The sequence below is a fragment of the Camelus dromedarius genome, chromosome 8 (assembly GCF_036321535.1).
Source record: "Camelus dromedarius isolate mCamDro1 chromosome 8, mCamDro1.pat, whole genome shotgun sequence".
NCBI classification, from domain to species: Eukaryota; Metazoa; Chordata; class Mammalia; order Artiodactyla; family Camelidae; genus Camelus; species Camelus dromedarius.
The window spans coordinates 50,154,210-50,166,295 of record NC_087443.1 but is presented as its reverse complement, the minus strand read 5'-3'; the positions used below and the strand labels follow the sequence as shown (position 1 = coordinate 50,166,295).

At 40.7% G+C, this 12,086-nt stretch overlaps 1 protein-coding gene across 2 annotated transcripts in view; it reads left to right on the top strand.

The window, feature by feature from the left end:
* The window catches only part of SLC16A12 (solute carrier family 16 member 12), a 92,798-nt gene that overhangs the window by 77,257 nt on the left and 3,455 nt on the right, over window positions 1-12,086 (top strand). The window contains exon 7 of one of the 2 annotated variants that reach the window (XM_031461359.2): window positions 2,287-5,006. The exons of the other annotated variant lie outside the window; for it this stretch is intronic. Within the exon in view, the coding sequence (XP_031317219.1) occupies window positions 2,287-2,549 (263 nt within the window). The 3' untranslated portion in view covers window positions 2,550-5,006. Of the gene's footprint in view, window positions 1-2,286; window positions 5,007-12,086 lie in introns of those variants that run through there. 2 annotated transcript variants of the gene reach the window in all.

Below are 12,086 nucleotides of genomic sequence, written 5' to 3'. Positions count from 1 at the left end.
GATCCAACTGATAAAGGCCTGACCTAGGGCTGCTGCGGCAGAAATGGGAACGAGCTCTGGGGGCGAGGAAGAAATTTGGGGGAAAAAAAAATCAACTGATTTTAGCATGTGGGGATGAGGGAAGGAAAGAAGTCATGATAACTTAGGAAAGAATAGTTTGGCAGAAAGAAATAAGGAACTTGTAGTAAGTAGCTTTGCCAGAAAAATAATAAATTTGCTTAGACATATTCAGATATCTGAAATACCCAATAAAATGCTCAATGGTGCTGTTTAAGGATGAAATCTGAGCCTTAGAGGGAGGCCAGATTTGGATATACAGACTTGGGAATCATAAGACAGAGCATATAGACTGTTTTGTAAACTGTAAAATGCCATAGAAATTCAAAACAGGATTAAGCAAGTAATTCAACAAACGTTTATTGCTTGTGTACACCAGCACTGTGCATGGCACTGTCTGTATAGCAGCAAACAGGTCAGAACCTGTTCCTCCGTCCTGGAATGTGTGGTCTAGGCCAGCGTTCCTCAGAAAGAGGTCTTGGGACTACCTGCATCAGAATCCCCTGGGCCCTTGTTAGGATGCACATTCCCTGACCCTCCCGCTGGGAACTGAACCTTTGGGGGTAAGTTCCAGGAGTCTACATCCTCAGCCAGTTTCCTTGTGATGAGATGGTACCCTGAAGATGAGACTAATTGGTGCAGATTATTCCCTGCCTAAATTAAAACCGAGAGTGAAGAAGGTCTCTGAAGGCAGGTAAAAGAGAAATGAGCCAAGCATTTGCCTAGAAAGGAGGAAGGAAGGGAATTTTTTTTAAACATTTTTTTTTATTGAGTTATAATCGTTTTACAATGTTGTGTCAAATTCCAATGTAGAGCACAGTTTTTCAAGGAAGGGAATTTTTTGAAGAAGGCAGGATTTCTGCTTTAGCTGCTTTGTGAATAGACAGTTCAGGGTTATTTCTAAACCCCAACGATGTTAAAGCAGCACATTAGGGGAAACTGTGGCCGCTTGATGGCTGCAGATGAAAATTTCCCTAGCAGTTTAAACTCCATGATATAGGACTAAGTTTAGTGCTTCATTTTTGGCAAATGCCCTGCAAATGCTCCCACATCCTCCCTCCATAGCCAATTTACGTATTTACCAACCTTTAGGAACAGTGTAATTCTGTTAAAAAAGGCATAGGACATAAATTGCAATTCCTGGATCTTTTTTTCAAACCATGGTCTTCATTTGGCAAATCAGACATTATGCTCATTGCCAGGTTTTAGAGGATTCGTGTGTGAGTTCCTATTGCAGTACTTCTCTTATTTAATTACCTTTAAGATGACAACTCTCAACTCAGTCTCTTCTGTTTGCTGCTATAGAAATTCACAAGTCAATCATATGGTAACTAAAATATTTGAGAGTAGTTTGGGTTGCAGGAAACTTTGTGGGGCTTCTAACGATTTTTGCATGCTGTTTTTGACTAATGGATTTGAAGTGGGTGAGAGGAGAAATCATATATTTCTGTGGTGGATTTTCTTGGCATGTAAGTAAAGTTTGGAGGAATTAAAAAAAAACAAACCTTTTTAATCACAAAATAATTTCCTGCCAGGGTCTAATCTTATCCCACTGATTCTCTGATCATTGTGGCCTTTATTTTGCGTATCACATGTCCTGGTTCTCCTCAAAATTTAGAGCTGGAATAGATATTGTGGTTAACTTGTTGCAATGAGACATAAAGAAAAAAAAAGCTGTGATTACAGAACTATGACTTCTGAAGTTTGCATTTGAAAGTGCTAAGATGGCCCAAAGACCTAATTTTCAAACTGGATGGGGTACAATGACTGGATCTAATAGAAAATTTGGATTCTGCTTTCACCAGAGAATGTGATGTTACTCAAGACAGATGTTATATGGGGGCTGGGAATACTTGCAGCATTCTGTGCAATTATATTCTCTCTAGATAAATAAATAATCCCAACATAAGTAATTCGAATTATGTTCTTCTACCATATTTCATAGGATTAATAATAATAACTACATTTATTGTGTAAGTACTAGGAATATGACACTCTTCCAAGCACTTTCCATAACAGCAACAATCTATTTTAGAAGTTTCCCTCGCAAAATAGAATGCATTGTTCAGTTGCTGCACAATATTTTTAGGAGATCTACTTTTTATGTCAAAATTATAGTGGTGGTGCTAGCAATCTATCATTATTATCCTTGCAAATTATTAGATTTGAGAGTGGGTAAATAATTGAATTTTCAACTCACCAATGCCGTTTTGCTGTTGCTCGTTACAGGCTGGCTTGTAGATACGACTGGCAGCTACACTGCAGCGTTTCTTCTCTGTGGATTTTCAATGATATTTAGCTCTGTGTTGCTGGGCTTTGCTAGACTTGTAAAGAAGATGAAAAAAAACCAGCTGCGTTTCCTTGCCAAAGAATCTGATCCCAAGCTGCAGCTGTGGACCAATGGCTCGGTGGCTTATTCTGTAGCACGAGAACTAGATCAGAAGGACGGGGAATCTGTGGCGATAGCAGTGCCTGGCTACAGCTCCACATGACCAACGGCCTTGAGCCGGGGAATCTTCAGGCCTGAGATAGGTGGGACCACTGGGTTATCTGTGTTTCTAAAGCGTTTTATTTTGGCAGAATCATTACCTTCCAAGGAAATGAAATCGTTCTACTAATACATTTATAGAGGAAAGTAGCAAGTAACAAAGCAAGCTGGACGGGCTCAGCGTTTCCTCCCGTGGGATTCGTACTCACAAGTAAACTCACGTCTTTTGAGCAAGGAGCAACACTTTGTGGAGAATGTTAGGACCTAGCGGATATAATTAGCTATAAATTGGGATAATTTCAAGGCACAACCAAAGCAGATGACACTGGGAACAGCTTTGTTTCAAACTCTCCGCCCGTCCATCCAAGGTCCTCAGTTAGAAGGTAAACAGACGTTGACACTTAACGTTTCTTACTCTATGCTGTTTGGAGCAGGGGTTCTGTATTAATCATTGCCTTTTGAAGGATCTAAAGTATTCTTCAAAACCCTGTCTAAAATCCTAGTGAGAAACTCTACCGTAAAGAAGGTTTGACATCCTCACGTTTCCCCACCACTGAAGGCTCTTCTCCCAAGAGTGAGGCACGTACCTCTGACCAGGTGCTCACCTCTGTTAGTTACTATGACGTAGAACACTTAACTCAAAGTTTAGCAGAACACGCAAGACACTAGAGCGATTTCTAAATTTTACCTGAAATGTTAACATCAACACTGCCCCCTTTTTTCCCCCTTAGGAATAAGGCATTTATTTGAACTGTAGACCATTTCTGTTAGGAACAGAAAAATGTTGGCAGCATTCCAACTGGACAGGAATTGAATGCTTGAATCAGCAGGTCTCTGGTGAGAGTTTTCTTTTCAGATCAGACACTTAGGTTCATCATTACCCGAAATGGGACTTGGGAGTTTTGCCTGAAAAATATTATTCTAGAGATCTTCTAAAGGTGAGATTCCTTTCTCCCTGTGTTGGTTTTTGTTCCAGTGTCCACTGCTCTTCATCTCTTTATGGATAATCGTTAGAAACCTGGAGGACCTTTTCAGCTGGATGGGAAGGCCTCAGGGGTTGACTCCAGCATCACAAATGATAGCTTTGCCCAGGGGAGAGGGAGGACAAAGTTATGCAGGCTAGTGGTGTGACGTTTTACAGTTTATGGAACTCTTTCACATACCTTCACCCATTGGATTAGAATAGCTTACTCGTTCCCAAGTACTCTGCTTTCCTATGGTTTGGGGTAAAGCCTTCAGACTGAAGAGGGAGGGCGTGGGGAGGGAAGAGAAAGGCTACATTCCCCTAGCCTGTCTCATCCACATAAAATCCTCTGAATTATAATCCTGAATCCTAAATCAGGTTGCACTTGTAAATAGGGGCAAGTTATACAATTGAAAGGGGATTTTTAATTATTCAAAAATTTAAGACCTGAACCTCAAGGAACTATTTTGATCCAGAAGACAATTTAACTGAGGCATCATTGTCTCCCAAGAGGCCTCACAAATGCTCTGCCAGGGGAACCAAAAGAAAAAAACACAGCTAAGGGGAAGATCCTGGGTTCTCTAAGCATGTTCAGCAAGAGTCTTTGCCTATAACTGGATTATTTTTAAAAATTACATATTAATACATTGCTTTTAGAATGAAAGACTGACTTGATTCGATGGGAGAAGACTAAAATTTCATAGGTGTTTTCCAAAGAGAGATTTGAACGTTACTTGTTATCTTTATACTTTTTGGATTTAGTTGTGAAACCACGTATTTTGTCGTTTGCAAGTCAAAACCAGTATTTGGAAAATTAAAGGGTCAAGTTAAAGTGAAGTCATATGTGTTTGGAACAGAGCTTTACACTAAATGTCATTTCTTGAATCTTCAAACCTAAAGATTTTTTTCGAAATATAAATGGTTATAAATATTCTTCTACATATTTTTCCTAGTGATGATCACAGCAAAATTTTGTTTATCTGTTTCTGCGATATAATTTCTCTAAAGTATTATAAAGTATTCATGAAAAATGAGCATGGAGATCAGAGCTTTTAAAAATTTGTATAAAATATTTGGGATATTCTGACTTTATACATGCATAAATTTGTATTTTACTTTTCTTTTTGGAGCAGCATTTTCAGAAAACCAGTAAGGAAAATGTAGATCTTAGAGATTACCATTGTTGTTGACACAAAATTTTACTGTTATGTTTCATGTGCCTATACTGTTTATTTCAAAAAGGAGAGATTCATGGGCATGATGTATTTTGTGGGATCAAGAACAAAATTGTGGTGGATGATTCTACACCTTAAGTATTTCTTTGTAACACTGCAAGCTCTACTTTGAAACTGTCTGAGTAGAAAAACAAAAGAAATATCTAAATACACTGTACCTACCATTTGGCCTTTTTTTCAGATTGTGATTTCACTAATAGATCAAATATTTATGATAATATTTTCTTATTTCAAAAGCATAATAAAAACGAGTTTCTAGTCATGTTTGGAAAAACATTTTTCCCCTGCACAAGGAATTTGGATAAATTATGAGTGGGCCTGTCTGGATCACGCTAAGATGTAGCTGGCATATAAAGATGTGGTAAGCAGTCAAATAATTTACAAAAACCCAAACCATTTACTGAGTACTTCCAATGTGTTAGCTACTGTTTTAAGCACTTCCTATGCATTATCTTATTTAATACCCATAATAATTTATATTATCACCATTTAATAGATGTAGAAACTGAGGCATCAGGTCCCACAGGTAGCCAGTGCACTCCAGGGCCTCTAGTGAATTCCTGCAAAAGTCAGGAGCTGTCTCATGCTGGAGCCTGCGCCTCCCCTTTGTGCCTACTCAGATCATCTGCTCGTGTAAGTTCAAGAGGCCCTCCCTTGGGCAGATAAAATCCTTTGGATTATGCTTCAGAATTCCAACTAGTATAGATGGAAATTTCCAAGAGTTTTCCCAGGACTCTGATTCTATCAAGACCACTACTTCCAGGCTAAATGGTTTAATTTGCTGTCTTTTGATCCAGGCTCCTCTTTGGGAGCCTATGTGTGGGGGGATGGGGAGAAGATTGGGGAGCACACTTAGCCCTGCCTTCCGCATTACCAAAGTCATGCTTTCCTAGTTGGGAGCTGAGTTCTTTCTGAAGTGCCTGCACCGTTGCCCAGTGATGATGAAGATGGTAACATCCATTTGGCCCTCACCTTCCTGGTTCTAATAGGTCTAATTCTGAAATGAATTATTGAAATGAAATAGTGTGAATTATTCTAATTCTGAAATTTATTGAAACGAAGTGGTACAAATTCAAGGTAGATATCTGAGTTTCTCATACTTCAAAGTTTGAGTCTTTTTTTTTTTTTTTAAACTCCATCAAACAATAGATTTGTATACCTGTTGCCAGAGCAGCTACCAGTAAGAGATGACTGGGATTTTGTCCCATAGCACAGAGAAGTATTTGGTGGGAGGAGTGGGAAGATGTTAAGTAATGATAAAAAGACTGACGTTTAAAACAGAACATTTTATTATGAAACTTTTTTATACCACCCTTTCCATGACCTCAAGTGTGCTGCCTAATTGGTAAATTGAAACAACACAGGTGAGGACAATACCAGCAGGTTATTAAGTGCTGACCTGAGGCTAAGGGCACTGCATACTCTGGGAGTTAGGAAAGGAAGAACTCATGATGGGCTGGAGAAATCTGAGGTGGTTCCGAGGAACTCAGGTATGGGACTGTATGCGTTGGAATCAGCCTCTGCTCTTTTCAGGGAAGAAGCTGGGGAGTAAGGAAAGAGATGTGAGGCAGCTGCTTTATGTGGCTACCCGAGGTACCAGCAGCTACCTAAGGCCAGTGCAGAAGCCAACACAAGCTGCCGCTAATGCATGTTCAGGGGAGGGGATCTGCAAGGGTGTCTGGACCTTCAGAGATGGAGATGCTGGGATTTGGGGTTGCACATGGCTCCTCTAAGTTAAAAACAGGGATTTTAGGGCATGGGGTTATACTTTAATAATTACTTCTTAACTCTAAAAAGGAATCATCTGTAAGTTATTCCTTCTTAAAAGGTCCAGAGATTCAGGAAAAGTTTGTTTTTAAATAAGTATGTGTCATGCAGCACTGCCATCTGCTGGAAATAGTGAGACCACCTCCCCAAGTCAGCGATGCCTCCAGTTACGCTCAGTTGGACCAGGCCTGCCTTAGAAGGAACATTAACGTTCGTTGTTCCCTCCTCTTCCCTCCCCAGTCCCTACTCATCACCCATACCACATTCATCCTCTTCTTGCAAATACGAATATAGGGATAAAGATGCTGTGTTGTGATTTTTAGTATTCTGGTTGCATAGGTCACTTCTTTATGCGGAACATCAAAGTAAATATGAATGATGATTTTAGTTGACTTGACTAGGGATAACCATAGGTAAAATTTAATGTGAAAAAAAGTTTTTTTGAGCCCTCTGTTGCCTTCCTTGGGAACCCAGATTGTCCTTCTGGGGTGGGGGGACTATTCTTGGTCCCCTACTAATGTGTTCATTGATATGAGTTGATAAAGGATTAAGTTAAAGTGTGAGACAAAAATCTCAAACACATATGAGCAGTCAAACTTCGAGAAGTGTTGAAACCCCTGTATCATTATACAGGGGAATTGTATGCTGTGTAATTTGGAAAGAAAACATCATGCTTGTTATACTCTTTACAAATTGTGACAGATTTAGCGATTGAATTTACTTTAAGATGTAATAATTCCTATGAAATTGGGAGGGGATGCTCTTTATTTATAACAACAATTGCCTTCGAAGGAGAGTGTGTCTTGTTAAAATGAACGGCCCTTTGGTTGAACCAAGCAACTTGATGAATTTGGTTATGGGTCAATGGGTCTGTAGCTGTATATGAGGATAAGAGAGGACTGAGTTGCTCTGTTTAAGGAAAATGGTGGAACTGGGTCTTAGTTCAGAAGGAGAAGAGTAGAGATAGGGAAGGAGGTGAGGCCCAGAATCATGGCAGGAGGCAGGAAGAGCAAGAAATGGTCGAGGGTTTTTCCTGCTTTCCTTCTTTGTTTCTTTCTCTTTTTCTCTCAGTCCGTCTCTCATTTCTTTCTTTCCTTGCTTCTTTCTCCCCATCTTCTCTCTCCCTCCTTCAATGCTTTCTCCCTCTCTCATTCTTTAAAAAAAAATGGTGACTATATGATATTCAACTTCTAAAGTTACAGATTCTTCTTTGCTGAAACCTTGTCAATAAAGGGTTTTATATACAAATGACCTGCGTGGTTTTCATTTTTGGTGTTGGTTTGGGTTTTATGTTTGTTGTTTGTTTTGGTGAGACTGAAGCATGAGGTTACTGGAGTTAAGGCAGTATGGAAAAGGGAAAGTGTGTGAACAGACGTGAAGCTACCTGTGAACTAAATTAATATTCGGTGGAATTGGGGGCTTAGAGCCACCTTCCAAAGTGCATGGCTTGGAGCCTCAAGGCCAACCCTGGGGATATTAAGGGACAGGTGATCCCAGCCTACTTCTGGTTGTCACGTGAGTTGCAGGGACCTCCTCCCTTGCTGCCTTGTGTTGCTCTCCACCCTGGGTGAAGGTGCTGATTCTGGTTGGTGTGTGTGTGGGACACACCAAGGACGAAGGACTGGGTGTTCTGGCTTCTAACCGCTTGCTAGTTATTCAACCTCCCAAAGTAACTTTGCTTCCTTACTGGGGACTTTATTCCAGTCTCTGGTTTCTCACATCCCCCTCTTACGCCGTTCCCTTAGATCGAGCTGCTTGATTTCATAAGCCGTTCTCTCCAGGGGTTTCGGAGTAGCGTTTATTCCTTTTCATACACCCTTCCAGGGAGTTTTGGGAGTCTCTGTGAAAGTGTTGGGTGACCTATGATTGTAGAATGTCTGAACTTCATGGGGTCCTGTGTAGCATTCTCCTACAATCTCTTTAAAGATTGGCCCCATCTTCCCACATCCTTCATTCCAAATTTTAAGACTATTTAGAAAATATTATCTAGTGGTTAAATGCTAGATTCTAGAGCCAGACATCCAGGGTTTGAATCCTTTCCCTACCTCTTATTAACTGTGTGACCTTGGGCTTACTTAATGTCTCTAAATTCCAGTGTACTCATATGCAAAGGGAAATGGCAAAATGCTTATCTATCAGGATTTTATAAGCTTAACATATGTAATGCAGTTAGCCCAGCACCTGGTACAGATTATATACAGTGTAGCTGTGAGTTAGCTGTGGTGATGCACGTGTCACTGGAGTCTGTGTATGTGGCTGAACTAGCATCCCCTCCTTTTTAGGGCTTCGCTCCCGTCTGGTGGTAAGCTGGGGACATGTATAGAGGAAACCAACCTATAGGCTCACTTCTGAACTCTCGGCTGTTCATCTCGTTCTTTCTTTACCCTCCCCTTCTTTTACCCTTGACGGTAGAATGGAAGAAGCTTAGACAGGAATGGCTTTTCCTGAAGGATAGGAAAGGCCAGTGTGTTCAGTGTCTTCAGTGTTCAATCCAAGAGACATCAGTCCATGCTTGTCCTTCAGAGTGTACCCATGAGGCAGGCCCCTGTGCGCTTCCATGTGGTGTGGCTTTCCCTAAACTTACACATTTTGCCTTCATTATTTCGTTGCTTACTCTGCCTAGGTGCCCTTAGGAAAGGAGATACTGAGAATTCTAGTTTATCACTTATAGAGGACCCCTAGGTTCAGAGCAGATATGGGAATATATACATGGCATTTCTGTGCATATTTCTAGTAATTGCATCTGTTTTTAAATTCACTTAAAATGAAGTACAGCAAAGTGCTTTGTGAAGAAATTTATCTGAGTAAATGAGACACTGCCAGAAAGGGTGAGCGTTTTGTTTCGGGTGGGATAAGGTGTGTATGGCTTGATCACAGGAAAAGAGGAAGCTAAGGTGGAAAGGAAACCACATCTCAACGACCCTGAGAACCTTGGCTAAGAAGAGAATTGCTGAGGAACGAGAGACTGTGGTCCTGGGAGAGAAGTGGGGGAGAGGAGTGGAGGGAGTGTTAGAGCAGAAAGTTAGGTGAGAAAAGACTGGACATTAAATATAAACCAGCTGTTTGGTAGGGAGGGAAAGAGGAAGGAAGGTCAGTTTTTGGAAAGCTGTTCCCACCTGCAGTGGGTGCCTGTGGGCTGCTTGTAATGCTGTTTCTTGATCTAATATAAACTTTATCTGTTAGTTCCCTGCTATGTTAAGTGAGGATTTAATTATTGAATTTAAAGAACCCCTTTTATTCCAGTTCCTCCTAAGTTTTGACAGTTATGGCTCAATTTTTAGTTACTTAATTAGTTTTATAATTTATGATAGCATACTGAAAACTTTATTTCTTATTCCATCAAATTTTAACTATGTCTTTTTGACTTCCTTTATGTAAAATAAAGCTTTGTTTTGTTTTTGTTCTCTACCTTTCCCTTAACTTCTTTGTCTTTTCCAACTCAAATACTATCAAGGTTGATAAGACTTTTGTTTGTTGTGTAACCATAATTACTGATCCAAAGTTGAAAAACCGTGAGTGGCGTTTCTATTATGTAAACATGATTTACTCTACAGCCAATTAGAGTCATCTAATTGCATTTCTTTGGCAAGGTGAGTTAATTTGACCTTCAAAAGGAGACACCAAGATACAACTGAACATACAAGAAATTTATTAGGGTAACACCTGTAGGAGGAGATGGAAGGCAGCAGGGAGAGGCAGGGAGAGCCACAGGGCTGTGAGGCAAGGCTGACTTCAAGTGCAAGAGAGAAGAAAGAAAAGTTCGGTGGAAGCACCTTAGACTACAGAGTAGTTTGAAGAAAAATTTGGCAAGGGTGGTGGGAACACTTGAGCCCCAGTCGCCTGTTCTCCTAGTGAGGGCCTGAGTTACATAAGGGCCTGTGAGGCTGGTAGCATAGGTTGAGAGTTGTACAAAACAGTTTCTGAGAGTACCTTCGAGATTTGGGAAAGAGGCACCTTTTTCTTCCTGAAGAGTGAAATTACCCTGAAGGGCAGTTACAACCACTTCAGTGGGTATAGTTTTTGGTTGTCTAGCAGGTGCAAAAAAAAAAAAAAAAAAAAAAAAAGAACTTGGGCCTGGTATCATAGAACTTAACTGGCCTACAGGCTGTTTATGTAAGCAGTAGGATTTGGACCTATTTTAGAGGTTTTGAGTCAATTGGTAAGTCCAGACTTCAGAGGTGGGGGCAGGATACTATGCAATGCAATTCAGGCAACTTTTATGAGACCTGTTATATACCACATACTATGTTATATGCCAAGAGATTCAAAAACAAATTAGATACTCGAGGAATTTAAGATCTCCTGGCTTAAGCCTATTAGCCTAACTAATTTTACTCTCTTTTTAAGTTTTTCATATTGTAGATCAGTGGCTGTCAAACTTTGTTGCACAGTAGTATCACTGGGAAGACTTAAACATCATAATGCCTGGGCTCCACCCCATACCATTACATCAGTTCTGGGGTGGCACCCAGACATCAGTGTTTTGTTTTTTTTTTTTAATTTCTCAGGTGATTCCAATGTGCAGCTAAGTTTGAGAATCAATGTTGTAGACCCTTACTACTCAAAATGTAGTCAGAAGGACAGCAACTTCATTATTACCTAGAAGCTTTGTTAAAGCACAGAATCTTAGCCTTTGGTGACATCTACAGTCAGAACCTGCCTTTTAACAAGGTTCCCCAGTGATCTGCACGCACATTCAATCCTGAGAAGTGCTGTGGTAGACCACGTTCCCCAGAGACTTCTCCTGTGTATGAGGCAGCTCTTGTCTGCTGATTACTGGAAACAAGTTAGTTGAAGCAAATCATCTTTTCTGACTCAGTCTGAGTGGTCCTTGAATGTGGGAATGTTCTAAATTGTGTGACGAATGTTGGAGTTACGTGCGTTCAGGTAAAAGAACAGGGTGACTACCTACAGTTCATGCTCAGGGTCCAGAGACAGGCCTTGGGGAAGGGGGAAGGAGGGAGAGAGACCTGAACCCGAAAACCCAGTTTGTGAGTGTGAGGGGCTAAAGTGCTCCGTGTGTGCATGCGTGTGTGTGTGTGTGTGTGTGTGTGTGCGTGTGCGTGCGTGTGTGTGTGTGTGTGTCTGAGAGAGAGAGAGAGAGAGAGATCAATGTGTTTATGCAGTGGGCAACTCTGATGGATTCTGAGGAGACATGTGGAATTTTAGGAAGAGATTCAAGGTAACACTGGGTTAGCTCCTTCTGCCTTAGTTGATGTGGCCCCAGAGTTGTGAGTCAGGCTGACATTCTGAGGTAAGAGCCTCCCCAAACCTCTGTTTCTACATTATTCTTGCTTATTCTTTCTATTATTTCCCCTAACCTTTTTATTTCAAGAGCTTCCACATAATAGGGTGAGTTGTGTCTAAATTTGGGCTATTAACTTTTACCTAACACATGTATAGTTTCTCTCAGGATTTCTGTTTACGAATGCATCACTTTGGGTGCTATACGTAGGCCCCACCCATAAATATATAGGTCCCACCTCTACAGGTTCTGGTTTGGTATATCTGTAATGGGACCTGGGAATTTGACTTTTAAAAAGCTTCACCGGTGGTTCTGATTTAGGGTAAGGTT